The sequence below is a fragment of the Leucopleurus acutus genome (assembly GCF_964270905.1).
Source record: "Leucopleurus acutus genome assembly, chromosome: 8".
Taxonomy (NCBI): Eukaryota; Metazoa; Chordata; class Mammalia; order Artiodactyla; family Delphinidae; genus Leucopleurus; species Leucopleurus acutus.
Window position 1 is genome coordinate 15,016,121 of NC_139151.1, and position 16,474 is coordinate 15,032,594.

The 16,474-nt window shown below is 39.3% G+C and overlaps 1 protein-coding gene and 1 pseudogene across 2 annotated transcripts in view; both read right to left on the minus strand.

Annotated features, from left to right (window-relative positions):
• Positions 1–16,474, minus strand: part of LOC309964907 (trehalase-like) — a 419,483-nt pseudogene that overhangs the window by 233,452 nt on the left and 169,557 nt on the right. The window lies entirely within an intron of this gene.
• Positions 1–16,474, minus strand: part of UBE4A (ubiquitination factor E4A) — a 33,877-nt gene that overhangs the window by 7,480 nt on the left and 9,923 nt on the right. Inside the window, exons 3-16 of the mRNA XM_082845714.1 lie at positions 15,941–16,114; positions 15,222–15,334; positions 13,862–14,014; positions 13,055–13,214; positions 12,610–12,812; positions 12,216–12,407; positions 10,944–11,277; positions 9,720–9,840; positions 7,696–8,000; positions 6,258–6,390; positions 5,041–5,228; positions 3,421–3,521; positions 3,193–3,306; positions 1,445–1,619 (exon numbers count right to left, since the gene is read on the minus strand). Of these exons, the coding sequence (XP_082701840.1) occupies positions 1,445–1,619; positions 3,193–3,306; positions 3,421–3,521; positions 5,041–5,228; positions 6,258–6,390; positions 7,696–8,000; positions 9,720–9,840; positions 10,944–11,277; positions 12,216–12,407; positions 12,610–12,812; positions 13,055–13,214; positions 13,862–14,014; positions 15,222–15,334; positions 15,941–16,114 (2,466 nt within the window). The remainder of the gene's footprint in view (positions 1–1,444; positions 1,620–3,192; positions 3,307–3,420; positions 3,522–5,040; positions 5,229–6,257; positions 6,391–7,695; positions 8,001–9,719; positions 9,841–10,943; positions 11,278–12,215; positions 12,408–12,609; positions 12,813–13,054; positions 13,215–13,861; positions 14,015–15,221; positions 15,335–15,940; positions 16,115–16,474) is intronic.

Genomic DNA, 16,474 nt, shown 5'->3' on the forward strand with positions numbered 1-16,474 from the left:
AAAAAGGGTACACCGGAAGTAAATCTGATACCTTCACGTCTGAAGATGTCCTTACATTTTACCCTCAAACAGGGTAAAATGGTTTGGTGGGCAATAAGATTCTAGGCTGAAAAGATATTTTCCATCAGGACTGTGTTCCAGCTTCAAACGTCAGTGCTGTGAAATTCAAAGATGTTTAAACCATTGTACATGACCTGATTTTTCTCTGGAACCTTTTAGGTACCCTGATTTTCTGAAATGCCACAATGATATACCTTAGTGTGGGGGTTTAAAAATTCCCTGCACTGGGTACTTGGTGGCTCCTTTTAATTTAGACTTAGTTTTGGGGAATTTGGGGGGTATTATTTCTTTGATAACGTCCTTTCATTTTTCTCTTTTGATACTTCCTAGATTGATCCTTTATTTTCTTGTTTTCTCTTCTAATTTCCATCTCTTTTTCTGTTCTACTTTCATGGAAGAGTTCCTTGAATTTATCTTCTAAGCCTTCTACTGACTTTTCAAAATTTCTGAAGTTACATTTTCAATATCCAAGAGCTCCTTCTTGTTCTTTGCATAATCCCTTGTGTTGCCTCTTTGTTTCTGTTTTATGTATGCTGTATCTTCTCTCATACCTCTGAGATTATAAAGATATTTTAAAGCAGCAGTCCCCAACATTTTTGGCACTAGGGACCAGTTTCGTGTAAGACAATTTTTCCACGGACCGGGGGTGGGGGTGGGGTGATAGTTCAGGCGGTAATGCGAGTGATGGGGAGCAATGGGGAGCGGCAGATGACGCTTCACTCACTCGCCTGCCGCTCACCTCCTGCTGTGCGGCCCTGTTCCTAACAGGCTGTGGACCCCTGTTTTAAAGAGTTTTCATCTATTATCTGTGTTTCACATTAGAGGATTTCCTCAAATGTCTGGTGATCCTTGGCTGTCATTTCATATATAATCAATATAAAAATTATTAATGAAAGGTTTTACTTTGTTTTTAAATACCAAGTCTTGCAATGTGTATTTTCTACTTATATCACATCTCAATTCCGACTAGCTAAAGTTTAAATGCTTGAGAGCCACATGTGGCGAGTGACTACTGAACTGGACAATGCAGCTCTAGAGGGAGTAGAGATAAATATCTCTGTTTGATCTACCACATTTAACCAGAGTTCAAGAATATTTTTTTCAGGTAACACAAACACCCCCAGCTATACTGATACGGGTAAGTTGTGTCCTCAAGAAAAATGATACTAACTTATGCTTTCTGGCAGCTGTGTGAGGATGACCATTTCCTCATTCCCATGTCAACAATGGACAACATCATTCTTTTTGAAGCTTTTCTAGTGATTCAGTTCCTCTCAGACTGTGGAAGAGGATACTGTCACCAGAGTCTCAGTGGGCTGATCCCTCAAATGAAGCAGATCTTAACCACTGCATGTTTTGGGAAAGCAGTGTGTTGTATCCTTACCTGATGTCAGAAAGGCAAGGGTACCAATTGTTTCATTGGACATGATGTTATGGAAACGTGCCAGCTGTCCAAACATCTGTAGGCCAGCCTCCTTCTCTCGGCGGGCTTCTGGAGTCAGACTGTCCCATTCACCTCGGTCCTTCTCAATTTGTTGAATTTTTATCTTGCTCAAATACTACAGAAACCAGAGGTGGAAGGTATCAGAGAACAAAGTGTATTGAAGGGAAGATGATATTTAAGAGGTCCTATTTAAAATCTAGTCTACTAAGCTGGGAAAACCACAGATTACCTAAGAGACATGAGGCTTTATTTCTCAGCACAGGGCTGAAGTTTAAAAAGAAATTGTGGGGAGATTTCCCTGGCGGTCCAGTGGCTAAGACTCCACGCTCCCAAAGCAGGGGACATGGGTTCGATCCCTGGTCGGGAAACTAAGAATCCTGCATGCCACAAGGCACAGACTTAAAAAAAAAAAAAAAAAAGAAAAAGAAAAAGAAAAAAAGACAAAAAAAGATAAAAAAGAAATTGTGGGAAAAATTGTTTCAGCTTGGGTAGACTTATGGGTAATTCCCCTGGAAGTATTATAGTCTATGAAATAGAAACGAGGATAAATAGTATATGAAATATTGGTAAAAGCAAACAGGCTACAGGGAAAAAAAAGATGAAAGATGGGGAAAAAAAGATGAAAGATGAAAAAAAAAACCACCCCCCAAAACTGCTTATCAAAAAACAAAGCTCTATCAAATATGCAAAATGTCTGGAAGGAGAACCATAAATATTTAAAACCCTCTACCTCTCACCATTCTTGCTGTTGTAGCAAGCATGTTAAACTTACAGTCCCATGAAAACGCCGTCTGTGTCATTCTGTCACAAGCTGTTCCTTAGAAAGGTCTATTTATTACAGGACTTGTTTTCTAAGGCAACAGATCTAAAATCTTCAAGTATGGGATTATGAACAAAGCAGGAACATTTGCTCACAAATTAAATACAAGTTACTGGGAGATTGCTAATCAATACGAGGAGTGTGTGGGTTATCCAACAGGCTACCCTCATGATTTACCTGCTTTGTCTCCCTTTGGGTCACTGCCCTATCTTACACCTGTCGCAGATAAGGGAAGTTTTTATAGCAGCAATAAGCAGCTCCACAAGGGAGGGTTAAGCTGAAGGAACTGAGAGACCCCCAGGTGTATACTTTGTAAAACTCATGTTTCAGATATAGCTAAAGATTTGGGAGGCAGTGGACAGATGAAGAGTACTGATGACTTGGAGTCTTTATGTGAAAAATAACCCAAACCAGAGATTTTTTTCCAAATAGTGGTATAAAAGTCAGAATCTTTTAGGAAAGAGGGCTAAGAATCATTGCCTTGGTCAGTCACTGTTACTGATGTCTAGGGATGGAAGAAAGCTGAAAGTCACTAACTGAACGAAGATCCTCTGCTTTCTTTCTGTAGTGCTAGACTGATTAGTTCTGCCAGGGTACCTTAGTTTGGCCTTTCACACTTTCTTTTCCACTGTCTGCCAGAATATCATCCTAGCTCATAAGGCCCTTGGTCTTGGTCTCTAACGGAACAATACCTATCAAACTCTACAAGGGCAAGGTTGGTGGTACATTACTACTTGCAAATTTTTGGTGTCCAAGACTGGTACTAGGGGATTGCTAGCATAAGGACTGCTCTATTATGACTAAGAGGTAAAAAGTATGTATGATGGTATAAGGGCAGTTAAATCTGTTTCTTTGTTTGTTTTTTTACCTGTATGGCTTCATCCAAAAGGAAGATGGCATCGTTCATTAGCAGGTTAAGAAAGCGGAGGAAAAGTGGGGGATTCATGGCTTCTAAATTCTTAGAGGCATAGTCAGCCAAATCCTGTAAGTCCCAGCCCAAGAAAAAAACATTTCAGTACTGAATCACAACCCATTGGGGCTTATGTGGAGCAAAACTCAGATAACTCAATTTTGGTTTCACCAAAAACATTCTCACCTTAATGCTCTCTCGATAGGTATCTGTTCCCCACATGTACCTGAGGATGGGATACATGGGGCGGCGGTAATTAAACTTCTGCTCAAACTGATGGGGGTCTCCTGGAGTAAGGCAAGAGCAAAACATCAACAAAGGTGGTGCTATCAGAGAAAAGGCAAGAGCTTATGTTTATGTGTAGCCATTTTATAAAAATTCTGAATGTGTCAAGGCTACCGGCAAGACCTGCCGCGGGAGTTTATGGAGGCCTAGAGTCATAATCAAGTGTTTGTTTATCTCCTTACCGACAGAACAAGAGGGGGACATATGAACGATACAGTACTCAGAAAAGGACAAGAACTGAGCTGCAAATTAAAAGCCAAGGGAAACAAATGCTTCCACATCCAAACGTAGACTACTTATCAGACTTTGAATGAGGCCTCTGAGCTGGCCATTGTGGCAGTGCCAGCCACGTGCAGGATGGGCTACTAAAAGTAATCCCCACATTCTTCATGGATAACATCCCAACTGTGTGGCTAACTGGTTCTTGATTACTCTGAAAAATCAGGCCAGGAGCTAAAAATCTGAGGCTTATACTGCTTTTGACATGCCACAGGTACCACCAGAGCTCTACAGGTTGGGTCATATAATAAGGGAGGGGCATGGGATTTGGAGTCAGGAGACTTAGGTTTTCCTTCTGGCTCCACTTAAGGCAAGTCTCTTACTCTTTCTCAACTCCCACTTCCTCAGAAAATAAAACAGGAATTATAATACACCCTCTAATATTACAACCAGAGGGTCATAGTGGCTGTATAATGAGATAACTGCAATGATTTATTGTGCAACTTCTTATATATTATAAAGATTTACATACACTGCCTCAACCATCACTTCAACCCCTTTTACAAATGAGGAAACTAAGTCTCAGAGGTAAGCAAGTAACAAAGTCAAAATTCAAATATGGAAAAACAGTCAGTAAAGTGTTAAATGTCTCTTTAATGTTAATTGTATTTATCACTGGCTGGTAGGACATCCCCTTTAAAAGGGGTCTTAAGTAACTGATCTTGTTTAGTGGTTGAGAGGGGGTACTGTTTACTCAGACATAGCATCTCAGGGTTACAGCTCAAAAGGGCATGAGAGAAAGGGAATGTTGCCTGCTGTTATTCTTAATCTAACAATGAAACTGTACGAGAGTTAGACCGTCTGGATAAGACAAAAGAATATCTCAATCAGCACACTGTCTCATTATCCACCATTCTGTAATTTTGAGGCAGAGAAAAATAAAGACCTGGGGTTTTAACTGGACAGCCTAATTTATTTGAGTATGATTCTATCAAAAATTATAGTAAAGTTGTTAACAGTATGTGTTTTTCTTTTTTAAGGTGAGAGAGACCTGATTCTACCACTTAATTGTATGACATAAACAAATAATTTAATCTTTTTGAGCATCCATGTCTTCATAGGTAAATGGGGATAATAGAGTAAAACTTTCCAGATGGTGACAGATTAAGGAAACAATGTGAAAAAAGCACTTAGCATCAAGGGTAGCACATGGTAGGTATTCAATAAATAATGGCTTATGATTATTTTCCTGACATTTAAAAACTGATCAGCGATCAGTTTCTTGGTTCTAGACTGCTTTACCTGTAAACTCAATGTCCACAAAGACCTTGATTAGAGCTTCTGCAAGGTGGGATGCATAGGGAAAGTTGCAGAACACACGTTTCCGGTGGAACACACTGGATACCAAGGGATTTGGGGTCTGATCCATGTGGGGCATCACTGCTTCCAACACCTCAGCGAGTTTGGCCCTTAGGTGGGGATTCTTCATCCTATGAATAGGGCAGAAAGCAAACTGAGCAAGCAGAAAATTTAACTCCCAAATTTATAACTATTCTCTCCATACGAGGAGTCAAAACATCATATATCATCTGTACAGAGAGTTACAGGAGAAAACACGACTCCACAGTTTTAAGTCGGTCAATTTCTGGGGGATATACAGAGTGTACCATGCAGCTCTTTAAGATCACAGCTTACCAATTACGAGGATGAGTACTTAAGTTTCTATTTAATGCTCTGCTATTCTGTTTACTTCACTATAACAATGCACGACTTACTATTTACTATTCTCTGACAGCTTCATCTGGGATAAACTTGCCTTTCCAAGCTTTCTGAGCCTAAGGGCCAGGATATAATTATTCCACGTTACTTATAATGCATACCATGTGCGCCTAATACTTGTTGACTTATGATTTTTCATTAGGTCTGCTCAGTTCAGTGAAGGACTGGCTTCTACCTATGTCTCACTGACACAGCTCAGGGGATTGTGGATCTCTTCTTTGTGCAGCAAATTCTCTCTTACATACATACTGTTTCCTTTGGCCTACCACCAAAAAATCAGAGAAGCAACTCTACAGGTCAATGAGCATCTTCCTTTGGGAAGGAGGACTAGAAGCTATGAATGCTAAGACTTGAGATCAGAGAGCATTTACCCAAGTTTACTGCTCATCCAACTCAGAATTTTAAGAGCAAACTTTGTTATCATACATTAGAAGATCATTAGCACCTGGCAAGGTCTCTGGCATTAAGGTAACTATTTTAACCAGGGACTAGCAGTGAAATTCCCATCAGGTACCTTATATGCAGGTTCAAATTCTCTGTGGGCAAAGTCCTTTGTTTATTATGCCTCTCAAGTGTGGGATTTTGGGCTACCCATAAGGATAGTCAGGTGATTCATTAATGTTAACACAACTTCTGAAGGCAACCCCTTATGATTCAGGCTTGTTTATTTCTTGGTTTAGAAGTCTTCTGAATGTTTTGCAGCTCTAAACTGTGACAGAGCCACGCTTTCAGCACTTCACCTTTCTATGCTTCCAGTGAAAATGGTGATAAAATGAAGGACATGTTCCAGGGAATCTGCTGATGTCTCCAAGATGTCATCGGCAAAGCGGCGGAGAAAAATGAGGAAATCACCCAAGTTATCTGCAAAAAATTCTGAGAAAGAAAATATTCACTGGAATTAGCCAAACATCTGACTCTTTGTATTATGCAATATTTAAATTCCTCCCTTTTACTCTACTTAGTGAAGGTTAAAAAAACCCCAAATGTCTTGTAGATACTAGAAATGACGATAAATTAATATAGAATCTCCTTTGAATGTAAGTCAATTTTTATTTTTATCCAAGTAAACAGAATAGTAGAGACATAAAATGTTAACACACCAGTGCAGTTTAAGAAAGTATACTGATAGACATATACTTCCACACTCAAGGTTAACAGTGTGTTAAAATAACCCTTTAGATGAAAAAGAATCTTGAATAGAAATGAATACATTAGATGACTATGGTCTTCACTCTCTGGGGTCCTCCACTGGTCTTTGCCTTTTAGTATTTATGCCCTTGTATATCTCCTCCTACACTATTCCAGGGTAGAAGACACACTATGGGGCACATAGAAGTGACGGCATATCATTTCCATAATTAGGTTATAGAAGCCTACAGCTTCCATTTTGGTTCCCTGCTCTGAGGGAAGCCACCTGCCATACCATTAGCAGTACTAAGGAGAGTCCTGTGTGGGCTGGAAAAGAAGCCAGTAAGCAACTGAGGTTTGCCACAACCACACGACTAGGCTTGTAAGCAGATCCTCCAGCTCTGATCGAGTCTTCAGATTCCCATGGCACTGGTGGGCAGTCTGGCTGCAACCTCACGAAGGACCAGAGTCAGAACCATGCAGCTAAGCTACTCCTGGATCACTGACCCGTGGAAACTGTGTGTGATAATGTCTGTTGTGTTAAGTTGCTATGTTTTGGGGTAATTTGTGACTCAGCAATAGATGACCAGTACAGTGATCAAGAACATGTAACTTGATTTTGATGGACAGTTTCTGCCGGCCCCTCACCAACATACATACATACACAATCTCACTTCTGGGTTAACCAAGAGGAGATGATTTTTTTTTTCTAAAGACTAGCACAGGTGGGTGGGTTAGACAAATAAATTTGTAAGTTGAATGACAAACAACAGTAATGATAGAAACTAACAGCTCTGAAAACCCTGACTGCACTTCGTCCTTTGAAGACTATTTTCTTATCTGCACAGCAGTGGCGACACAATGCTGAGGAACAAGCTATCAGTTCCCCCAGGCTTCAGCCAACAGACATTACCTACAAGTTTGAGTTGTTTCTCCAAAAACAGCTGAATGATAACTAAGGAAGGATATTTTGAGGATTAAACTTCCAACGTGACCCAGTTAAACTTAGATGGCTATAAATAGGAAGCTCCCAAGGGAGAGCCTGCTTACCTGGCACGTAAGCCAAAGAACTGTAGCCATCTGGCAAAGGAAAAGTTAGCTCTATCGGCTGTGAGCCTTCATTGCCTATGGCCAGTTGAACTAGGAGGACAGCCATGGACACCTGCAAATTTAGGCAGTTTTGCAGCATTTGCGGCTCAGTCATGGCAGTCTTGGTAGAAAGATAGATGGTCATCAGTCGTTCAAACTGCTCACGGAGGTTGTCAGCAGCTGGGCTAGAACTTTGCTGAGCATCCCGCCAGGCTACCTGCAGCCGATGCAGATTTTGGTTGATTTTTACCATCTGATCATGCAACCTGCCCCCAAGAAAGCAGAAGAGACTGGGTCAGGAGGCTCATATAGGGACAGTTGAGTACAGACCATTTTTTTTTTAATTTTAACATCTTTATTGGAGTATAATTGCTTTACAATGTTGTGTTAATTTCTGCTGTATAGCAAAGTGAATCAGCTATACGTATACATATATCCCCATATCCCCTCCCTCTTGCACCTCCCTCCCATCCTCCCTTACAGACCATTTTTGAAAACCAAATCCTCACTTATTTATTCTATTATTCCCTTTTAGGCTGTAGGGAGCTGCAGTTGTGATGACACAAAAAGCAATCACAAAAGTTATTGACAGGACAGAGGTGGGAGCATAGCACCGGGAAAATGTTACCAAGTATTCAATAATTGAATCTAATTACATAGATTAGTTGTCTTCGGCTGAAATGCACCATCCATAGAATGGCTCGGTTGAGCAGGGTGTAGATTGGGCTTTTATTATGTACAATATATAACGATCAGGCAAAGTACAAGAAGCCCAGCAGGGTAGTTTGACACCACACAAGTGCAATGATTGTACCTGGATGTGGTTATATGGACAGTCTTTCCACGGTTAGTAGAGAACTAAAGCTGGTGAGAAAGGAGTCTAGATTACTAATGACCACCAGTAGCCACCTATGATGCAGCCTAAGAGCAGCTTCCAGTCCTCTGATGCTCAATATAAAATTAAATGATTCTTCACAAAGGGTCAGCCAAATGTTCTCTAATGAAAGGAAGACCCATAATTCAATGTTATAGATAGTTGTGTCTATGTGTACAGTCCAAAGTCATTCTTGGCCTTGTGGATAACGTCTAGGGTTAGCTAGCCAATACTGGGAAACTAGATGACGTTCATTTTTGTGTTTACATCTAGGTGGTTGAACAGGTTAAACACATGCTAAATTGTTATCTATTGTCTCACTTAAAATGTCAATGATAGGGATAGAAAATGCCTCTAATAAAGATATAATTTCATTTTTCCAAAAATTTGCTGAGTTTTGAAAAATGCTGTGTCAGTTTAAGTATCCTGAAAAGGCATTAAAAACTGCTGTCCTCAATATACCTTCCTATAGACTGTGAGTGAGTAGCTATTTGCTCCCCTTATTTATACTTGTCACAGTCAGCTAAATCAGAGGGAAAAAAAAATCATAGAATGACATACGGTTAGCCAGAACCAGACAATTTTTGGAAGTCATACACTTTAGCTCTCAAATCTTCACACTTCCAGAATCCTCCTTATCTTTGATACATAGATTTTTATGTTCCTACTGATCTTATTGAAATACCTTATAAACATTTAATTTTGTCAATTTTGTCTTTATACCATAGAATAAAGCTTTCTCTTTTTTCATCAGGAGTAATAAGTAATGAAAATTCAAGAGCAGAATGTGAGATGTTAAATGAAAACAATTCCACTTTAGCAGATGACAAAAGGAAGATAGTGATTTAAGAATTTGCAAGTTTAGAGAAAAATACTAGTGTATCTTTAATTTTAAAAAGTTTAACAGGTCAAAAATTAAAAATAAATTCAAGTTATATGGATAAAGCCACTTCATGTAGACACAAATAAATGCATATAATGCCCTCTTCCTACTAGATCCTAATGTCAGCCTTCAGAATAAAGTGAGATTGTTATCTGTAAGACGCACTTTCAACCTTCTGGTTATCAACACAACCAAGCAGTTCTTTCCTAATGACATCAGAGGAGTTACCTGTGAAATCCCAAGTACAAGGTGTACTCTGTCAGGACAAGGTTTTCTGTTACAAGGTTGTAGTTCTGGGGAAACTTTGGCTCCTGTACAGCTGGGATCAAACAGGTTTCTTTGTCCAAACCTCAAAGAAATTAAAAGGAAGAGTAAATGGCTTGCCACAGACATCTATCTTGGCTCCAGTGTCCCCTTATTCTAGTTCAACTTCCATCCTGCTATTAGTGAATTAAGTAATATCTTCTTAAAAACACATCTTCTCACATTCCTACTCTCTTGTCTAAAAATGTAATTTGGCTTCTCAGTCTATAGAAATGCAGTTAAATCTCTTTAGCTTGATCATGAAATCACCAACAATTAAAAGGAATGATAGCACTGTAGATTTTCCCAGGGGATAGATAATGGATCATTTGTACCTATTCTGTGCTTTTTTGTATATAAGATTATTTGCTTTTGAGCATGTTACTTTTATAATTAGAAGAGTTATACAACTGGGAGGAAATACATCAAGATTGAGCGATTCATTTTGAGTGGTAGAATTAAGAGTGATTTATCTTCTTCTTTTCACTTCTCTGTATTATTTGAGTTTTCCCCAATATTCTTCCTCCCTAGGCTAATATTTCCTGCCAATTCCCATACCCCTTCCCCCATCTACCCCTTGTTCCAGCCACATTGAGCTTCTCACTGTTCCTTAGTTAAGACATTTCACAGCTGTGTACCTTCATACTTGTTTTTCCCTCTACATAAAGGGCCTCCTTTGCTCCTTTGCTTGATAAACCCAACTCATTTTTCAGGAATCAGCTACGAAGACCTCCAGCTTCTGTAGAATGAATCATTTACTCCCTCCTCTGTGCTCCTGTAGATTATCCCTAGACCATATTATGATGATCTGTTAACATATCTGCCTTCCTGTGGAGACTTTGAGTTCAAAAAGGACAGGGAATGTACTTTATTCATTTTCATAATGAATGAATGAATGAGCGAATATCCAAGTCTGCCAAATTCAGAGAGAAGGTCTCATTAAAGGACATCTAAAAAATAACAGTTTTAAAAAGTTTGCCTTTTTTACAAAAAAAAAAAAAAAAAAAGCTTGCCTTTTTAAAACTCATAATAGCTTTTCTTTTTGCCTCATCTTCTTTGAGAAAGAGGGACCTCTGTGAAAAAGGATATAGAAGTGAATGGCTTAGATGTTACGCACACACTGTTTTGAGAAGACCAGCTCCCCCTTACCTCTCATGTGTACATTTTTTATTTTTCGTTCTTCATCATTCAACTCCTTCAGGGCACAGTAAGTGGGATTAAAGGTGAGGAGCCGAGAGGATCTGGGTTTGCAAAATGGCTGGCATAACTTCAGGAGAGCAGCACCCAAATTCAGAAAGAAGGCATCCGAGGCATACATTTGGAAGAAGATTTCTGGCATCTGATTGGCCCAAATCTTGGTGCGGCCTGCATTTGCATGCAAACAGTTTCCAAGCCAGGACAAGATACAGTGTTTGGTTTCTGGAGAGAGCTGGAGTAAGTTCTTCAACATCTGGTAGATCTTTTCATGGAACCGAGCCATGAACTGTTTAACCAGAAAACACAACCACAGAACATTCCAGTTTCACAATCCTAATATTTGTTACTCTCAAATCTTAGCCACTGGCAATTTCCAAAAATACACGAATCCTAATCTTCTCCCTCACTTTCCCTGTGCCTTATGCCACCATTTCTGATTAAAAAAAAATTTTTTTTTTTTTCTGGGAATTTTTAAGAGATTTCCTGATGAGCTGCCAAACTGCAAGTAGCATTCACATAGCTTTAGAGTAGGGGATGGTAAACTTTTTCTGCAGAGGGCCAGATGATAAATATTTTTGGCTTTGCATGCCATATGGTCTCTGTAGCAACTATTCAACTCTACCACTGTGGCATGAAATCAAGCCATGAACAATACATATACACATGGGCATGGCTGGGTTCAATAAAACTATTTACAAAAATGGGCGGCAGGCTGGATTTGGCCACTGGTATAATTTGCCAACCCCTGCTTTAGAAAGTTGTGATGATGGGAGATTTAAACTGCCCCCAATTCAACCATTTATTGTCATATGTTGGCCAGACTTCTACCATAATTTATGCTAAGCCCAAAAAGAGAGGACATAAGTAGAAGGAGGAAAAGGAAAATAATTTGGCTTTTAAGCTGGAGTTCAGTCAGAAGATTTTAGGAGCTAAAGTTATAAGAAATAGCTTGGTGAGGAAAATGAGGATTGAGAGCAGGTAGCTGTGCTACAGCACAGGGCAAAGAAGAGCAGCAGCTCACTCTTAAACCACACAAAGGTTTGTGCTCTGCTCTTAGCGCCTGCTAAAAAGAGGGCCATTTCTGTACATGATTATGGTAGACAGCCAACCAGATTGATCTGCTTTCCCAAAGAGGCTCAAGCAGCCTTATCTGCATCTGCTTTCTGAGGAAACGATACTTAATCTAAGACCAGGGGGCCGGGATACACCGATTAACAGCTCCACCTGGTGAATGTTGGCCTCTTGTACTTTGATCTCCTGGGGACTGGAACGAGATGGATTCAGGAAGTAGCCATGATTTTCTACTACACCCGGAGTCTTTAATAAGCAGGAGATATTCAGGATTACTCCCAGCAAGGTCTTCTGGTACATCTGCCCATTACTAGGATCCTTGGGCTGAATGTATTCTACAAAAACCTGTAGGAAAAGACAAGCCTAGTTATTTGTCTGTATGATGAGATAAATGATGGGATGAGAGGGCCTCAAAGAGTTAAGATTATACAACAACCAATGTATCTTTCTCTTATTCCATAGGTAATATTACACTGCTCTCAGGATACGGAAGCATAGAGTATTAAGCTTCCAACTCAACTGAATATATACGAGCTTTCAGACCTACCTTTGCCATATCCTTTTGCCTAGTGAAATACAGAAGAATGTCCAGATATGCATACAACAGGATCTGGCAGAGTTCTAGATCTTTTATTCGGCCCAATAAAATATCAAACACTGGAATCATGACTTCTGGAAATGTTCTAACTTCCTCATCCAGTATCAAGGCTTCGATGACCTCATCCAGAAACTCAGCTACACCTTCAAAATCTGACAGAAGACAAGAGAGAGAGGAGGCCATAAGAATTTTTAGACGCCTTTACACACAGCTCTTTACTCTTCTGATACTTTTGATAATTCTATTGGTATTCAACCTCAAAGGTCAAGGTGTGAGCTCTCTTCCTTAATTTACGCTGGAACCACAGTGGCTCTGAGGCTTTCTAATGCAATTAGAGGAATGTTACACTTGGAAATCAAATGTAGAAGCTCATAGATGTTGCTTATGTACTCACGGCCTCCTAGGATGGCTTCCAACATCAAATCTACCAGTTGCTCGTGGATGTTTTGGTCAACATAGATCTCGGGGGTGAGGAGAACTGTTCGGGTATTGGACACAGTGAGGTTCCTGCACTGCACTGCAAAGGGTAGCAGGTTCTCTGGAACTTTGGTAATCTGGAAACAGCAATGAAGAGAGGGAAGAGTCTAGCTCTGTGACCTGGCACAAGGACAGATATAGCAAATAGAAGGGAAAAGACATTGTGTCCCAAAACAGTAGTGCTTTCCTGTGGATGCTTGAAAAGCCATGAGAGTTCATTCTTTGGTTTAAGGAATCACCTGTTAGAAATTCTAATGCTGGAAGTGATCAAGCTTAATCTACTGTTATATATACCTTAGTGGAAATGAATTTATCAGACCTTTTTTTAATAAGGGTGTGATATATTAAGACGTTTGTAGAGAGAATAATAGGAGGCACTTGTTAATTGGGGAAAGGGGTAGACCCCAAGCCACAGAAAGGAGAGACTAAAACTTTAGAAGATAAACTAACAGTGCCTCTGATATCCAGTTCCAGATATAATATGATGTATATAAATTGATATAAAAGACACTGATCTTGGGACTTCCCAGGTGGTCCAGTGGTTAAGACTCTGTGCTTCCACTGCAGGGGGTGTGGGTTCGATCCTTGGTTGGGGAAGATCCCGCATGCTGCACAGCACAGCCAAAAAAAAAAAAAAAAAAGACATTGATCCAACTCTCTGGCTTATGTGTTAAAGTCATACCCAAGAGGACAACAGAGTACTCAATACGGATTATTCTTTTACCTCTTCCTTGGCTCTTTGGAAACAGGAATAAAGGTAACAAAAAATGTGCCTCTCCCCTGCATCTCGATCAGCAGAGAGATTCAACGTTGTAGAAGAGGTCATGTTAATCAAGTGGTTGCCTGGATCTTGAAGTAATAAGCGAGTGAAGACGGCCTATTAAGAAAAACAAATAAACAAAAATACTAAATCATTGCAAAGTTAATTTATTTTTAAATTTTTTTGATGTATTTTTTATTGAAGTATAGTTGATTTACAATGTTGTGTTAGTTTCAAGTGTTCAGCAAAGTGATTCAGTTACACACACATATATAGCTATTCTTTTTCAGATTCTTTTCCATTATAGGTTATTATAAGACACTGAATATAGTTCCCTGTGCTATATAGTTGGTCCCCGTTGTTTATCTATTTTATATGTAGCAGTGTGTATCTCTTAATCCCAAACTCCTAATTTATCTCCCCTGACCACTGCAAAGTTTATTTTAGAACATCAAGATAAAAAAGATAATTTTGACACAGGTTATTATAAGAATCACAGAACGTAGAACAAATGGGGAAAAAAGGGCTCAGTGTAACATTACTTTAGAAAATATTACATATACAAATTTAATTGTTTATGTAGTTATCCTAAAGCAAGCTTAAGTGTCTAGCATAGCCCCTAGCACAGAGTAAGCATTAAAAGAATATTTGTTGAATGGTGTGGAGAATTGGAGATTAAACTCATATGTGAAATCTACTACTCTGCATCATTGCTGACCTCACTCAGACTTATATAAACACAGTTTAAATGTACTGGGTTGCCCAAAAAGTTCGTTTGGGTTTTCCCACACCACTGTCCAGAAAAACCCGAATAAACTTTTTGGCCAACCCAATTATGAAGTTAAACTACAAGTTGTCAAGTCTTCCCTATCAAACTTTTATTCCTTTAATGTTAATTAGGCACCTGTAAGGTAAAATGCATTGTTTTGATTTTGGAAAAGAAATAAAAAAAGAGATGGACCTTGGCCTTGATAAATATTAGCGTCTACGGGAGAGAGAAGACAGGTTCATAAAGAAGCCAAGACATGAGACAGAAAGAGACAATTCCCATAAGAGATGCATGGAGATTACTGCCAGAGCCCAGAGAAGAAAATAACTCCTACTTGGCAAAACTTTGTAAACAGGATGGCATTTTAACTAGGTCTTAAAGGATGGGTAGATTTGGACATGGGACCATGGTAGATGAGAAGATTCCAAAAGAGGAACACCACAAACAATGTAAGAGATGGAGCTAAGCAAAGCCATGGTTGGAGAAAGGTGAGCAGAGTTCAGCTGCAAGGCTAATTTTTCCTGAAGCCACATGTAAGGAATGTAAGAATGGTACCTGCTCTACGTTGTTCATATCAAGCCAGTCTTGATCTTCCAGGTCTACTGCCATTTCTTCCAAATACACACAACGGCTGGGGATGCCATTCCCACTTTTCAGACTTGGGTCACCTGGGAAATGGTTTTAATCTGGTAAGTTAAGGATAATGCTTCTGTCTTATACAGACAACTGATCTTGATGGCATTTCTCTTGAACCCCAAGTTTGACTCAGGTAATATCAGAATGATCTTGCCACACAGAGCAGTATCTAAAGATTTAAATCATTTTTACCCCTCGAAGAGTATGTGCTTTGTTATAAACCTAACACCATGACATTTGAAGAGTAAATCCCAGACATCAGCACTAATTCTGGGGTTTAACTACAGATAGGGCACAGAGGGGAAACACTATCTGACCCTTCTTGGGGCTTTCATCTAAATGTTTAGGTCACCTCTGAGAAGAAAATGGATTTAGCTACCATTCCCATTTCCCTTTTAAGGTAGTAAAGGCAGTAGCTACATGGCCCAGTCAGTATCAAAATAGAAATGAAAGTTGTATCTGTGTCAAAATTCTGCTTTAGGTCACATTAAAAGCTTCCTTGAAATATAAACCCTGTGTTCCAGGGAGTATGATGGGTTTGTTTAACCATCAGATACAATAAGTTTCTAGGAGCAAGTCCCTAGCCCAAGCAGGAAGGGCAGAGTAATAAATACACTAGCTGCAAAGATGTAACTCACTGTTGTCCAGAGTGATGAGGAAGATCCTTTGGATCATGTGATTGATGTTGAGTTGCTCACATATTTCCTGCTGTGAACGGAATGAGCGGCTAATCTCAGCCACAGAGTAATCAAATTCATCCAGGCTCTCTGACACACTATTATCTGAGTCATCTGGGCTGGCTGGGAGTTCATCTGCCAGAAGATGTAAGTCGTTAACAGTTACAATGCTCTCTTTAAGAGAAAACCAAGTACACATGATAAATGTAACCAAGAGGAGGATAATTTGGGGTGTTAAACAAGTTAACTATCTAATTAGTGAACATCTCAAGTCAGGCAACATCTTTTTTTTTTAAATTAAGGTATCATTGACATATTAGTTTCAGGTGCACAACATAATGATTCGATATTTATATATATATATATAGTTATTGTTATATAACAATATATATATTATATATATATTATATATTGTCATTGTTATATGATCACTACAATAAATCTAGTTAACGTCTGTCACCATACATAGCTACAAATTTTTTTCTTGTGATAAGA